At 30.5% G+C, this 16570-nt stretch overlaps 1 protein-coding gene and 1 pseudogene across 1 annotated transcript; both read left to right on the forward strand.

Annotated features, from left to right (window-relative positions):
• The first annotated feature begins 4452 nt into the window (after window positions 1-4452).
• On the forward strand, window positions 4453-7446 carry LOC129319748 (cycloeucalenol cycloisomerase-like; annotated as a pseudogene).
• Window positions 7447-9710: 2264 nt separating this feature from the next.
• On the forward strand, window positions 9711-13524 carry LOC129320683 (cycloeucalenol cycloisomerase-like). Its single transcript, XM_054966236.1, is given in 9 exon segments — window positions 9711-9888; window positions 9998-10143; window positions 10887-10970; window positions 11106-11147; window positions 11301-11411; window positions 11492-11660; window positions 11663-11682; window positions 12852-12949; window positions 13077-13524. Coding segments are annotated over 9 exon segments (870 nt in total). The 5' UTR covers window positions 9711-9881; the 3' UTR covers window positions 13270-13524.
• Window positions 13525-16570: the final 3046 nt, after the last annotated feature.

The following is a 16570-nucleotide window of genomic DNA, read 5'->3' on the forward strand; positions in this document are numbered from 1 at the left end:
GAAATTAAAATTACAAAGTGTGGGCCCAAAAGCTGTCCCAAAAGGATAAAAGTGCTCTTCAACGTGGTCCTGTATATTGGGGATATCATATCAAAGTTGACGGAGGACGGTACCTAATATTCGCGGGAAAACTTGGAAAATGGAGCAATAACATGGGACAATGGGAGTAATGTTGCTCCGAAACAAAATAAGGATGAGATGTTATTTTTTTTTATAAATGCAATCATGTTAATCTTACCTTATAATTGTTATTTTTAATAGGAAAAGCAAAAGCAGAAATATTATTACGAATAGAGCGAATTAAAAAGTAAATAAAATTATAAATAAAAGTAGCTGATTTTAAAATGTAAATTTACACACCTCCCCTTAAAAAACATGAAATATTTTAATTGAATTATACCCCTCAATAAATTAATTAATTTATCATATATTATTTTTTAATGAGGCAAAGATGTATCATCAAAAATAAAAAGTTGAGTAGTTTATTTACGAAAGGTATTTGTTAAAACAAATTATTAATTAAACATTGAAGAATTAAAAATACTTCATTTGTTTATTTTAACAGGAGAGTACATGTTTTATTTATATCTCCCCAAGAGTCACGTGGCACATGGGCAACAGCGGAATTCAACGTTACACATTTATTTATGAGTTAAATAACATTTTTGCCCTTGCATAATCTTACTTATCATTTTAAATTATTCATTAGAGTATCCCTCCAATGTCGATGACACTTTTGAATTGAGAATATTATGGCCTCTTTGGTTTTTGTTATCATTTTTTATTTTTAAAAACTATTTTATGATACAATTTTTATAATTTTTTTCAAAATAAAATAAAATAAAAATTTGTTTAGTTATGTTAATTAAAAATAATTTTAAAATTTAAAAATAAATTAATAATGATGATTATAAGTGGTCAATGATAATGATCTTTAATAAAAATTAATCAAAGTAATTATAATTTTTAATAATTAAATGCAGTGTATTTTAAAGATAAGAAAATGAAAATAATTTTGCAAATAACTAAATAGAAAACACTTAACTAAACAATTTTTTAATGTTTTCTATTTTCAAAAACCAAAAACAACTTTTAAAAATAGAAAAACAAACAGCCTCGTAATTTTAAATTAATTTTTAAAATTTCCTACAGTCAAATTGTAACATCTCAATTTTTATTTTTAAAAGTTAAGTAACACCATAAGAAAATTATTCAATGGTAACTAAAAATAATCATGTAATTATCTGAGATAAATTTTAAGGTCTTGATTTCAATACATAATTTTTTGAAAAGGAGAGTTAAAAAGGCTAAGGGGGGTTAAATTGAATTATGTAAATTACTTTTATACTTGATTGCTTCTAACTATATAAATATTATTAAAATTATATTCCAAAAAATATAGAAATAAATTTATAAGTCCTTGAGCTTTTATAAGAGTCTTGAAAAATTATAGAAAATTATGAAAGTTGATTTGAGAATTTATAATATTATAGTGGTACACTATTTTTGAAAGCAAGTGGGATAAAAAGAAATAGGGAATGTAGGAGAGAAATGAGGAAGTGATTTTTGATTCAAGACTCCATGATAGGATATTTTAGATGAGATTTTAAGTTTTTTTAAGATTGTGTAAGTATTATCAATATTTTTTTAATTACATATCCCTTTTAGTTTTTGATTTTTTGATGGAGAAAAACTCAAGGTTTGGTAGATTTTGAGTTTATGGATACTTCAATTGATTATTTAGTTTTTAATGAAGCGAATGATATTAGAATGATAGTTTGTGTGGTTTAAATTTTTCCAAATAATTAATTTGAGGGATTAAAGTTATCTTTTAATTGAGAAAATTGTTATGTATGGATACAGTGGTAGTTTATTCAAATTTAATTGTTTATTTTGATTTAATAGAGGTTATATTGATGATTATATGGATTAGTTTTAAAATTTGTGATTGAATGTGAATTAGCAATTTTTGTAGGAATTATAAATGTTGCAATTTTGATACTAAAGATGGCTTGAAGAAATTATTGTTATTCAGTAGCTCTGACAAGTAAAATGATATTATTCTAGGAATGCAATTGGGATGGAAAAATATATTAGTGGTAGTGGATTGAAAGTTGTAAGGAAAATAAAGTTTAGAGAAAATTAAAGTTTGAAAAAAGAAATTGAGGTTCCTTTGCGATGATTAGGAATTTATTTTAGATTAGAAACATGTTTATAAGGCTTTAAAATGGTGATTCTAGGCTTGAGGTCAAATTGAAAATTTCTAGATATTTATAGCCCGAATTTAAGGAATAAAATGGAAAAATTATGGTGTTAGAAATGGTTTGGAGGTTGATTATAGCCTATTAATGATGTGATTATGTTAGTAAGGGGGTTAGAATTTTGGTTAGTCATACTAACCTTATAATTAATATAAATAATGAGATTAGAAATATAAGCTATATTCTCTAACTCTATTATTAAAATTGTTTATTAGTTTTAAAGCTTGAAACTAATGCTATATGATGCGAAAAATTATTGCAGATTGTATTGGTGAAGATTGTGGAGGAAGGAAAATTATAAAGGGTAATTTGCTATTCAAGCCACAAGGCAACTATATTTTAATTTGTGTTTAGTGCTTGCTTACTTTTATGTGTACGATTGCTTGAGAAACATATTTATAAAAGTACAATAAATATGTTTTAAAATTATGAAATGCAAATGTAATATTTGAAATGTTTTTGCTAAATGGAATAATAAATGGGACATATGTTGTGAAAATTTGTTATAAAATATATGATATTGTATTGATCGGTTTAATGATTGTTCATGCATAATTATTGTAGGAGGTATTGGAAAATTTGTTATTATTGTTGTATGTGATGCTATGTGGTACGCCTATTCTTAGAGGCTTAATAGGTGATTTGTAAGGACTCGAGCTAGTTTACATTTGGTTGAGTGACCTAGCATCAAGTGGGAGCTACAACTCAAGAATAATAGAGGGAGATAAGGATAGTTATTGTCTTGTAATATGATATCTATTTGTAATTGAATTGTAAATGATTATTGTTCCCTACCTAGTAAGCTCATAAATAATTGTTAGCATGTATTATCATAAACTGGCATTAGTTACTATGACTTTTTAATCTTATGTCCACGTTAACATTTTTCAAGAGAAGAACTAAGCGTGTAGCGCACGGAGAAGCTTTGAGGCTTAGTAGCATGAGCCATTTCCTCTTTCAGGGTTTGTATTTATAATTGTTAATAATGTATTATTGTCAATATTAGAGCTTTTATTATTTATCAAGTGTATGAACTCGTGTTTGTAATCATGTCTTTTTAAATAAGTTTTACATATCGCATGTTTTGGGATGACTATAAATCATGCATTGTTGAGAAATTTTTATTTATTTATTGAGACATCAATGGTATTTGATAATATCAAATGTTTTGAAAATGGCATGATGATTTGGGCCATGTATTTTGGGTTGTTTATTGAGTTTGACCAAATGATCTATTTATGCTTTTGGTTTGAATTTTCAAGAAGCATAAAGGTAGGAAAATGATTTTTTGGCTTGAGTAGCCATAGGAGGACAATTTTATAAAAAAAGTATTGTGTAAATTAAAGCTAAATATTGGATGAATTTATATTAACTTTCTCTATATAAATTGTGTTAGGTAACTGTAACCTAACTATAATTTTTTGTTTATGTATATGTAGCAAAGGAAATTGTGGGTGTTATTTGGGGTGGTCATGACATGGTTAAAAGTTTTTGTCATGCACAACAGCTTTTACATTCCTAGTTTATCTTTGTTTATTGTGTTTTTACTTACATGAAATTATATGCATCTTTCACACTTAATTTTATTTTTAAATGCTTGAGATTTCAAATTTTGAAAATGACAATTTAAATAATTTAATTCTATTTACCATTGTAGTGTTTATTTATCTAGTTTAATTCTTTATATCATGGTAAAACCTTTTTAGCCATGATAGTTATTTTAAAAAGTGAAATAATTCATAAAATTATCTTTTATCATTTTTTACCATAGTGATCCCTTTTTTACCATGGTAATGATTCAAGTTATAAAATCGTCTTAAAATAAAAAGGGATTAATTGACTTCTATTTATAATGGTAAACACTTTTCTACCCTGGTTGTGATGATTGTTTGAAGAAAAATTTTAGGGTGTTATGCAAGGATCTTAAAGTATTTTCATAGAATAATTTGACAAAAATACCCTTTAATAGTTGTATTATTTTGGCATCGTTGTCTAGAATCCACAAATTTCAAAGCAGACTCACTCTTGCGATATCAATGGCAAATTAATTGCGGAAGCCAGTAGCCTATATCTCTGATCACTAATGAGCTCGGATCAGAATAAGAAGATGAGCAGTAATGCCATTTTGAATTGTACGCACTTTCGAAGATTCGAGCTATTTATCATTGAATTTGGTTAACTTGTTGGAACTATGTTTGACAAATGCACAAGTTCCCCAAATATAGTTTCTGCTTCACCAAGCTTATGGCTTGCTCCTAATGCGAGTAAGCAATAGGGAGAGTTGTTTTTCCTTCTCTACACTCCCTTCTAGCTTACTCTTTGTCTTGGAATTATCAATCCATTCAATCTATATGAGGTTTAATTTCCTTTTTTCAAATCTCCTTTTGCTTAATGAGGCATCATTGACAAGAAAAAAAAACTCAAAGACAATATCAAGAACGAATATCAAATAAATTCGATCCACTCTAGTATAATATATCCTGCTTGTCCAACTAACTTGTACCACTTTTTTAATATAAAGGGGACTATCAAGTGCAAAATTACTTGAGAATTGATATTCTTTTTTACTGATAAGCTATCCCGAGAAATAAAAGTTTCTATTGTATTAGACATATTTGGACCATGTCATTGAATTAGGAAGCTCAATGACATCAATGAATACGTTTATATCTATTTATGTATAATAAACTATAGAGATACATTCTTCGGTGATATCCTTTTGTCTTTTTGTTAGCAGCATTTTTGCTTTTCCCTCATCTTTTAATGAAAACAAATAATTTTACATCTATGTTTATATGTGCATTTGATGTTGAAAAGATAGTGGTAATCAGCAGCGCTTCACAGAGTTAGAGTATTTACTCATTAGGTTAATTTCAGCAGTTCCTTCTTTCTTGATACCAATACTGTTTGTAGGAAAGGTACGTTGAGTACACTCGACTTTGACATTCAAATTAAATTTTTTTAACTATTTTAAAATTCACTATCTCAATTTTTTTATAGGTTGATAAAAGCTTATCTTGAAAGGACCGTTATTGGGTCAAGGCAAGTGTTTATGTGGGATAGCATGCATATTCCAAATATTTATGAATTTTATAACATTTAAATTAATGTGCTGTTTATATTTTTACTTTGTGTATTTTTCCTTTCACGAAAATAGTTTTACTTAATACTCATTACCTTATTTTAGGCTTGTGAGTCAATCCAGTTAGTTCATCCTTAGCCTAATATGTTTCATGCAATGCTAGCAAGCTAGTCTTTAGATAATAATCTTTAGTTATGCTGAAAACTATTTTTGTACCCATTATTTCTTTTTGATTTTAGGTGCATCTTATACCTTCCCATCATGGAAAATGAACAATGTAAGCTAAGGGCAATAAACTTTATTTTAGTAAGACCATATATATAATGTTCTATTAATTACTCTATATTTTTATTTGGTGGTGACAGGTACCTCACGCAACTTTTCTGCTCACTCATGTTTGCTTCTTATTTTATCATGTTGCATCAAACATGATACTGCGTAGACTAAGGAATTTTACTCCTAATTTGCCCAAAAAAATTATATGGGCTTTTGAGGCTGCTTGGATTCTTGCTCTGTCTTATTTTATAGCCTACCTGAAGACATTAGCTATTTTTGATGTATGTAGTAAAAAACCATTACGCTTGTCATTGGATGACCAAGACTTAGTGTTTCACATATGGTTTTTGATGTCTTCAATAACAGCTAGACATGATTTCGAGATATATTAGCATTTATATATTCTCCTAGTTTCTTGTATTTCATTACTTTTAGACATATCTTGTTACTCATTTTTCTTTTTCTTTTTTAATTTTTTTCTTACTTAAAGTTTTCCTGCTTTTGCTCGCTGCAACTTAGTGTTTTTATTATACAAGTCAAACCTTCTCCAGCATTTCTTCCTTATCTTTTAATTCAAAAGCTCCTCATTTTAAAGTGAATGTTTTGATTTCTCATCTCAAAATCCTTAGATTTTATGGTACACACTTCTCGTAGCTATCAAACCATATTGTACCTATCTTGTTGGTGTCTCAAAACTTTGCATCTCAGAGCAACACATTTTGGATGTCAAATGCTTATTACCCCCTGGCCTGGTTTTATATTTTGATCATGCAAGGTGTAAAAATCTAAACGCGCTTAGATCCCAAAATGATCAATTTAAGTGCTCTTTTTTTTTTTTACATTTTGTACTAAAAAAGGGCACTCTCTTACATTGAGATATCATTAGAAGCCATTTTTTCCATTCATGAATTGTTCTCCAAAAAATTCATTACCATTTTGTTACTTTATTAAAGCAATGCATGGAAAGGTTCTGTCATTGCTTTGTCTCTTTTGTGGACAAGAGGTTGACAGTCTTTATTGTAGATCTTGCACTGTTATATGCCTTCTTTCAATTAGTTTGTTTTATTGTAACATTTGCTAAAAATCTAAATCTCATGCTTAGTAATATAGTTGACTTCCAATGCAAATTGCTTATTTATGAGGATGATTTGTAAATGGTATTGCATACAGGTCCCTTACTATCAATTCGTGGATCGTGAGGCTATGTACAAAGTTGGATCTTTGTTTTATTCTCTCTACTTTATCATAAGCTTCCTTATGTTTCTAAGGTGAGTTTTAACCTAATAGTTAGTTAAATGTATGCACTATTTGAGTGTGCTGACCCAAACATATGAAATAGAAGTATATGTGTCTGCTAGGATATTAAGTGCACAAGTGAATTTGAATTGATGTGGTTTGTCTTCTTGCTATTGAAAGAAGTAAAGAAAGAAGTAAATGAGATAAAAAAAGTGCCGTTTTCAATTATTCACAAGGTTCATGGTATATAGACGGTCTTAATAATAATTAATAAATATTTTAATAATGTTTAATGAATACAATAAATTTCAATATATAATATATTTGAATGGTTGTTTTTATCCATTTATTCTGTTTGCATTCTAATCTTCTTGATGATGTTTTGGATTATGTAGGATTGATGAAAAATTTAAAAATAAATGGGACTTGAGCAGAGTGGCTATTGATGCTTTAGGGCCAGCTGCCATGCTGGTCACAATAATACTTGATTTGTGGCGTATCTTCCTTAGGCCTATAATTCCAATGCCTAATAGAAAACAATGCCCTCAATCAAGATTGCCATGGCTTGCTTTGGATGGAAATCAAACATAAAGATGACTTGAATAAGACCCTTAAAATGATTATAGTTCCAAAATGCACTTGCAAAACTAGTATGTCTAGAACTTGTAGAAGGGACCACTATTGTGTTTGTCATTTAGTGCTTTACAGTTGCATCTAGGTGTGATGAATGCATGTAAATAAATTATGTATAATAAAGTTAATAGCAAATCATTTTTCGATCCCTACCTAGCCCAACCCTTTCTACAGTTTTTTTTTTGTTCCTATGCTTGTGCTTTTTCTTTATTCTTGTTGAAATATTTCGTTTGGAATAATGTTTACCCAATCATCGTGGTCTAAAGACAACAAAAAGTTACATGGAAAAATTATCCGGCTAAACAAGCAGAATCTGAAGCTCACAACCACAAGTACCCTCATAAAAAGAAGTCTCTTAATAAAAAGGAAAAATTAATTTGTTAGCCCTTTTAGTTTTATCAGATTTTGCATTAGGTTCTCTTAATTTTTTTCCTTTTTATTGGATCCCCATAATTGACTCTGATAGAGGAAAGTCCCTTCACCAATAATATTACATGTGCCGTTAATCCTTCTCTCACTCTTTCCCAATATAAAAGCTCTTGGCTCTCTCTCTCTCGTCTTTGGAACTAACCAATTCGACCATGTCGAAGATGCTGAGAAGGAAAAAAGGGCTCCTTCAACTGGTTTTGCTTTTGTATTCATGTGGATTCAGGACAATATTAGGTGGGAATTGGGTTCAGCATGCTATAGCCATTGCGATGATTTTCTTTTTTTTTATGTCTAGTATCTCTTTGCATTTTCAACACTCTGATTGTCTCTCTATCATTAACTTGTCTCTAAACTCAATAGCAATAGACATCAGACATTGATTACTATGAAATGAACATAAGTTAATTATTAGACCTTGCATAATCTTCCCATCCTCTCCCCAGAGGCTCTTGAGCTCGTTAGACTTAGCATAATGTAAAAGCAATGAAACATAATTACTATGAGATAGAAAGAAGTACAAGGGGAAGATAGAAGCGTGAAGGAAGGATTGAAAGATGGAGAAAAGGGTGGAAGAGAAGCAAGGAGAAGAGAGACAGTCCTGAGAGTATGAGAGAGAGAGAGAGAGAGAGAGAGAGAGAGAGAGAGAGCGACTTTGGCCACATTTCTGTTTGCCTTTTCAATCCCGCATTTCCACATCATCTTCTGTCAACATGTATTAACATCGTCTAGAATTTCATTGTCAGAAGGACTAGGTTTTTCAGCTTTTATGAAAGAGTATCTAATAAAAAGGAAAAAAAATAAATAAAAGAGCCTGATTCAAAATCTAGTAGAATCACAGGGATTGACAGGTTAGTTTTTCTTTATAAAAATGACTAAAGCAAAGGCCTTTCTGTTTTTTGGGGTTAAAAAAGAAAGGGCTTTCAAATCACATCAGAGCTCAAAAATTTTACCTGGTCAGCCTAATCTTCTCTTCGGCCCAACAAAATGTATCCGTCTGAGATATGTTTGGTTTGTTGATTAAAAAAAAAATATGCATGTTAAAATAAGATTGAAAAATTGTGTAATGGTTTTCATTTTTTGAATTTTTTCTGGACGAAAGTATCTTTTCAAAAAGTTGTGGTCTCTTACTAGGGCGTGGATCATTGATTAAAGATATTTATTTTATTTTGATCAGGCTATGAATAATAAAAATTATATGATTTTTTTGGTAACAAATCGTATGATTGAGAATGAAATTTCAAACATCATATAATTAAATAATTTAAATAAGCACCCAAAAAACATCACAACATAAAATGCTGTATTTTGTTGGACCGGTTTCTACAGTTCTCTCGCATGACGCTGGCTGAAAAAACAAAGCCACTCGCATCCAAGCTCCCATTTACGTCGGGCAAAATAATAATAATAATAATAATAATAATAAAAAAGGTTCCCATTCACGGGGGCCACGAAAATTTAAAAAGTGTACCACCAATTATTAACAAAGCTGTCTAAAAAAATAAAGGAACTCTTCACCGTACTGGGCAAACTTGGAAAAACGCCCGTTAATATTGCTCCGGAAAAAAATGAACTATTATTTCTTTTAATTTTAAACGGTAATTTTTTTTTTTCAAGAGGAAAACTATAAAAAAATAAATATAAAATTGACTTAAAAATTAAATAAAATCAATTTATTAACAAATTAAATTTACATCTTTTTATTTGTATTTTCATTTCCATTTGCAATTCCAAAGGACTCCCGTGCATTTGGGCAAAAGCGGAATTCCATATCATTTATGCATTTGGCGGCATCGTAAGATGTGAAGCCGTAAGGTCGTAGCCGATGCATCAGGCTCGGAGTTCACTTACAGTACAGAGTGGATTTCCTTTCAGCCTCACTCTTGCGCCACCAACACCAAATATTCTGCGAGTGCCAGCCGCGTCCGTATCTCCGGTCACCGGTGAACTGAGATCGGAATAACGAAATGGGCGGTAATGCCATTTCAAACCGTCCTCTCGAAGATTTGAACTATTCGTATTTCATTTTTTCAGTCCTATAATTGGATTAATTTGCGTAGAACTGTGTTTGGCAAATGCGCAGGTTCCCCCAAGTCATCTTCTGCTTCGCCGAGCTTGTGGCTTGCTCCTAATCCGAGCAAACGATGGGGAGAGCTGTTTTTCCTTCTCTACACTCCAGTCTGGCTTACTCTTTGTCTCGGAATTGTCGTTCCCTTCAATCTTTACGAGGTGTGCTTCTTTCAAATGCCCTTTTGTTTAACAAGGCATCGCTGACAATGAAACGCGTCGATTTATAGTGGTTCATCTAGGCTGTCGACTTTCTAATTCACCGTTATTTTACGCTCATGTCCTGTATTGCTGCATTGTTGAAAATTGTGCTACCTATTATCTGATTTATCCGAAAAATCTCTGGTTATTGAATAATCATTTTTTGGACCATTTTTAAGCAATCTTATTTGAATTACTACAGTTCTAGTTTATGAACCCGCAATCGCAGTTTCTTGTTTTGGGGACTATCAAATGCAAAGTGACCTGAGATTCTTTTCGCTCATAAGATATTCTCAGAAATCAATTTTATGCTGTATTGGACGTATGTGGACTGTATCATTGTAATCTTCAGAAAGTTTGAAGGTATTTGCTAGATGTGTGCGAATGTTTGGTTAACACTGAAATTTTGGGAACAACGTAAGCATACACCACTGACATCTTGCTGTGTTATGTTTTAGTGGTCGTTTTCGTGCACACGAGGCTTGGGTACCATTGAAATTTAGGTATTAGGAAGCTCAATTACATTAATGTGTCTGTTTATATCGATCTATTTATGTATGATGAATTATGGAGATACCTTTGATGATATCCTTTTTTTTTTTCTTAGCAGTATTACTTCCTTTGCTTCATTTTTTTAAAATAAAAAAAAATTTTACTTATATGTTTTTGTGCATCTGATGGTCAAAAATGTTGGTAATCGGCAGTGCTTCACAGAGTTGGAGTATTTGCTTGTTGGGTTGGTGTCAGCAGTTCCTTCTTTCTTGCTACCAATGCTGTTTGTAGGGAAGGTATGTTGAGATTACCTCATCCCTTATCACCTTCTGTCCTTCCTACCACACATAATGGAAGCATTTCAGCACAGCTGACCTTGACATTCAAATCACTATTTTTATTTATAAATCCATCGTCCCAATTTTTTGCAGGCTGATACAAGCCTGTCTTGGAAGGACCGTTATTGGGTCAAGGCAAGTGTTTATGTGGGGTTGCATGCATATTCCAAATTTTACTTACTACTCTTTATGTTATTTTGGCCTGTGGGCCCATCCAGTCAGATATCTTATTTGTTTTTAACTGGTTAGATTATGCTCGGCCTAACATGTTTTATGCAATGCTGGCAGGCTAGTATCTGGATAATAATCTTCAGTTATGTTGGAAATTACTTTTGGACTCATTATTTTTTTTCAGTTCTGGGCGCATCTTATACCTTCCCATCGTGGAGAATGAACAATGTAAGCTAAGGGCAACAAACTTTCTTTTAGTTAGACCATATACTCTTCTATTAATTGATCTATGTATTTGGTGGTGACAGGTACCTCACACAACTTTTCTGCTCACTCATGTCTGCTTCTTATTTTATCATGTTGCATCAAACATGACACTGCGCAGACTAAGGAATTTTACTGCTGATTTGCCTGAAAAAATAAGATGGGCTGCAGAGGCTGCATGGATTCTTGCTCTATCATATTTTATAGCCTACCTGGAACATTAGCTATTTCCAATGTATGTTGTAGCAAACCATTATGCTTGTTGTTGGATAAACAAAATTTATGTTTCATGCATGGTTTTTAAGATTTTCAATATCTGCTCGACTTGATTTTGAGGTATCTTAAGCATCTATATATTCCTTGTTCTTTGTTATTCAAGTCGTTAATGTTTTTTTTTATAATAAAGCATATATTAGTCACCAAAGGTGGAGAGAGAGAGAGAGAGAGAGACACACACACACACACACACTATAAAGCTCAACTCAAATGTTCAAGTTCAGTAATATTTGCATAATGCTTTTTTTGGGGATAATTCTCATGGGTTGTTTTGGCTATTCAGACGGATACATTTAGGATCTCACTTTTTATTAAACTTTTGACAATGGTTTGTTTCCTAGTACTTTATTAGTTGTAGGGATAACTTTGTTACTCATTTTTTCTTCTTTCTTCTTCTTCTCTTTGTTTTGCTACTTTGAGTTTTCCTGCTTTTGCTGACAGCAACTTAATGTCTTAATTGTACAAGTCAAACCATCTTAGACATTTTTCCTCACCTTTTAATTTAAAATCTTCTCATTTAATGAGGATATATTGTTTCCTCATCTCAGAATCCTTGGATTATTATGATACATACTTTGTTGTAGTTGCTAAACCATCTTATACTTGTCTTATTGGTGTCTCAAGATTTGGCATCTTAGAGAAACATTCTGGATGTCAAATGCGTATCATGCCTAAGCCTGATTTTATATTTTAATCATGCAAAGCGCAAAATTCTAGATATGGTTAGATGCCAAAATGATCATTAAGCACTCTTTTTACATTTTAAGTAAAAAGTACTATCTTTACGTCAATTTTTTTTTTTTTCAACCTTTAAACAATATTTTTTTACGTGCTTAACAGTAATGTGGAAGAAGCATGTGCCTAGGCCCCATATCTTCAACAATGTATAGAAGTCCTTAGATGTTATTGCTTATCTCTTCTGTGGACAAGAGATTGATGGTCTTCACTGTAGGACTTGCATTTTTTATACACGCTGCCTTTCAATTCGTTTGTTTACCGCAACTTATGTTGATGTTGTCATGTAAAATTCTCTCTTTACATTGATGAGTCTAATGCTTAGCACTGTAGTTGACTTCCAATACAAACTGCCTATTTATGAGGACGATTTATAAATGGTATTGCGTGCAGTTCCCCTACTATCAATTTGTGGATCGCGCTGCTATGTACAAAGTTGGATCTTTGTTTTATGCCATCTACTTTATTGTAAGCTTCCCCATGTTTCTAAGGTGAGTTTTAACCTAGTTATTAATTAAACGTACGCACGTCTCTGAATATGTGCAGACCCAAACATATGAAATGGAACTGTGTCAATGTTACACTAATCTTCCGGATGATGATTCATGTGATGCGCAGGATCGATGAAAAATCTGGAAATAAATGGGACTTGGGCAGAGTGGCTGTTGATGCTTTGGGTGCTGCCATGCTTGTCACAATAATACTTGATTTGTGGCGCATCTTTCTCGGACCTATTGTTCCAATGCCTGATATGAAACAGTGCGCTCAATCAGGATTGCCATGGTTTCCTGTGGACGCAAAACAAACATGAGAATCATTGAACAGAACCCTTGAAATGATTATGGTTCCAGAATGCACCTGCACAATTCAAATGCAAAACCAGTATGCGCAGAGCCTGCAGAAGGAACCAGATTGTACTTTCTTTCGTATTAATAATTGCCAACTACCTGATCAAATCAATCTTATGTTTGTCATTTAGTACTTTACAGTTGCATCTTAGTGATGCATGCAACTAAATTCTGTACAATGAAGTTAACTGCAAATCAGCTTTTCGTTTTGGTCCCTAGCCCAACCCTCTCTGCATTTTCTTTATTCTTGTTCTAATATTTCGTTTGGAGCCGTAGAATTGAAATGAGGCTTGCATATGGGGGCGAGAAAACTGACTTGGTCCGCTGCCATAGACATGGAGATGAAGCAGGCTTCTTCAGAAGAATGGGTTCTCAGGTGGTTTCTGGGTCCCCATCAGTTGTCTTCTGTTTCGAGTTTCTTTTACTTATGCTTAATGGCATGAATTTTGCTGATTGTTTTTTATTCGTAAACTGACGTAGAAGAACGTTTTATGCTTCCAAGTCCAAAATTTCTAGAGTCGTACTTGAAGGTTATGGCCGTTGAAGTTCAGGACCGTTTGTGAAACGAGATGGCTTTCTGAGAGTAGAGAAGGGATCACTATAGCTTTGGACTGTTAAATTGTATTTGATGATTTAAATTTGACAATTTTTAAAAGTAAAATTTAATTTAACAGATAGTTGAGAGAAAAAACGGGTGAATTTTATTTAGGGCTTCTAAAAGAGAAAAAAAGTCCAATACATTTTAAAATTATTCTGCAAATTTAAGAGTTTTTTTTTTGCAAATATATTTTAGAAAAAAAAGACATAATTGCTCTTAACGAGAAAGAAAGAACTTCATGTTTACTTCCAATGAACAATTATTTGTTAATATGTAAACTTAAAGTTGTAAATTTATAAACATTTAATTATAAAAATTTAAACTTGCTATCATGATGAACTTTAATTTTAAATATATAAAATTACAAATTTTGTACTTTGATTTGGAAATAAATGAACTTTTACTTGTGAATATTTAAACTTTAAATTGTAAATTCATTAATTTGGTCAAGATTAACTTGTCAATCTTGAACAAAAGTCTCATTATCAATGAACAGTTATTTGTTAATATGTAAACATGAAATTGTGAATTGATGAAACGTGTGATTCTAAGAATTTAAATTTGTTATTACAATAAACTTGTTTTGAATATATAAGGTCATAAATTTTAAATTTTAACTTGTGAATGAATGAATTTGTATTTGTGAATATTTAAACTTTAAGTTGTAAGTTATAAATTTATTGAGTTAGTCAAGTTAAACATGTCAACTTAAATAAAAATTTTATTTCTAATGAATAATTAATTATTAATATGTGAATTTAAAATTGTAAATTCATGAATATGTAATTACAAAAACATAAATTTGTACTTGTTATCTTTTCTCATAACTGTATCTTTTCTCTTTAAAATATATTTGCAAAAATAGCTGTTAGGTTTATAGAATAATTTCAACATATATTGGGTCTTAAGTGTAGTTTTTTCTCTTTAAAAGTCCTAAATGAGATTCTCCCGAAAAAAAGTGGAGAGAAATTCGCCCCCTGCGAAGCCTGTGTGCACCGCGTTGTCCGTTTTTTCTTTTCATAGAATGGGCTGACTCTTACAGCATTCATTACTTTGGTATTTCGTTAAAAAAATATATTGCACGGGTATTCTTTTTTAATAAATCATCATAGCGTTGATCATTCCAATATGAAGGGAAAGTCACAGTGTCATAATCCTAATTTTAAAGTCTCAAAAACAATCTAGTTAAAAAAATCCTATCACATGATTTTTTTTTAATTCTTACCTAAATGAATAAAAACTACTTCCATTTCATTCAAAATATAAATCTTGTTTGGCAAATCTCAGAGTTTCAATACAAAACGCATTTTATAGACTTCTACGAGTGATTAATTTTTTTTAAAAAAATTCCCTCAAGAATATATCAAAAATTATTTACTCCCTTTAGTAACACTAGAAAATGGCCCACGTGTTGCAATGGGTTTGGGAGAAATTCACTTAATTTTTATTTGTTTTTGAACATTATTTTATATGAACATGTATCTTTATGTGAAGTTCTGGCTTGATAAAATGTGTGTCCCGTATTTTATTCAATATATTGTCTATTTTTTATAAAGAATAATGTCTATTTTTAGTTGGTCATAACACGTTATAATTGTTTTGATTTTTTTTCTTTAGCAAATTTCACCATCTTAGATTGCATAAAATATGATTATAACAATTTAATAAAAATAATAGAATAGATCTTATAAAAAATATGTTAAAATGATATTATAAAAATATAATATAAAATTTTTATTAAATGTTAATAGTTATGATTAGGTATGCTTTAATTTTTTTAAACAAGGTGAAAAATATTATGAACATACAAAAAATGTGAAAAAAATTACACCTTGAAAAAAATGCCGCCAATAAGATTTATTATCCATATGATAAATGTTTGATAAGTTATTTTAATAATAAATTTTATTTTTTTCCTGATTGCGAGTTAGGGATAATAGAAAGGGTTAATATCTCAATAACATGGTAAATTAAGGTTTAAATTTTTATTGTAAAGGTATCCATCCAATTGTATTTTAAATATGATTATCTAATTTACCTCCAATAGAAAATTACTTATGAACAAATAAAAAGCTTGTTATTTTCTTACAATATTTTTTTTACTTGTGTGCATATTAAAAACATAGACACCTTATTTTATTTTTAAACTTATTACTTATTAAAAAATTAGAAGATAATTTAAAAATTATATAAATATAAAATATGTTAATATGATATCTTAAAAACATAATATAAAATTATTTTTTAAATATTAGTTGTCACAGTCTAACATGTTTTAGTTTTGTAAAAAAATAAAGAAAGGCATAACAAAAAATTTGAAAAAAAATTGATTTTTTTTTTTAAGGAAACGGTGGATTCATGGTACTGATAATTTCACTGTTCCATGAACAGTAGTTTTAATATTTTACTATATATAAGAAAGATGATTTATCTATATATTTAAAGAAGAATAAAGTTAACAAAAATTAAATAGCAACTATCTATACAGCTATTTTATCTTCACATGTGTGTGTTAGATGGAAATGTTTATATTTGGAATAGAGGACCAACTTCTCTCAATTTTTTTTTGTTTTTAAATTCTCATTTGAGAATGCAGGACAAAGTTTGGTCGTGAGACGCTTCCTGGTCTCTGGGACTCTTCAGAATCAGACTTCGTGTAATGGCTG

The sequence above is a fragment of the Prosopis cineraria genome, unplaced genomic scaffold, assembly GCF_029017545.1.
Source record: "Prosopis cineraria cultivar Desert tree isolate PC_DT_omini unplaced genomic scaffold, ASM2901754v1 PC9, whole genome shotgun sequence".
Classification (NCBI taxonomy): Eukaryota; Viridiplantae; Streptophyta; class Magnoliopsida; order Fabales; family Fabaceae; genus Prosopis; species Prosopis cineraria.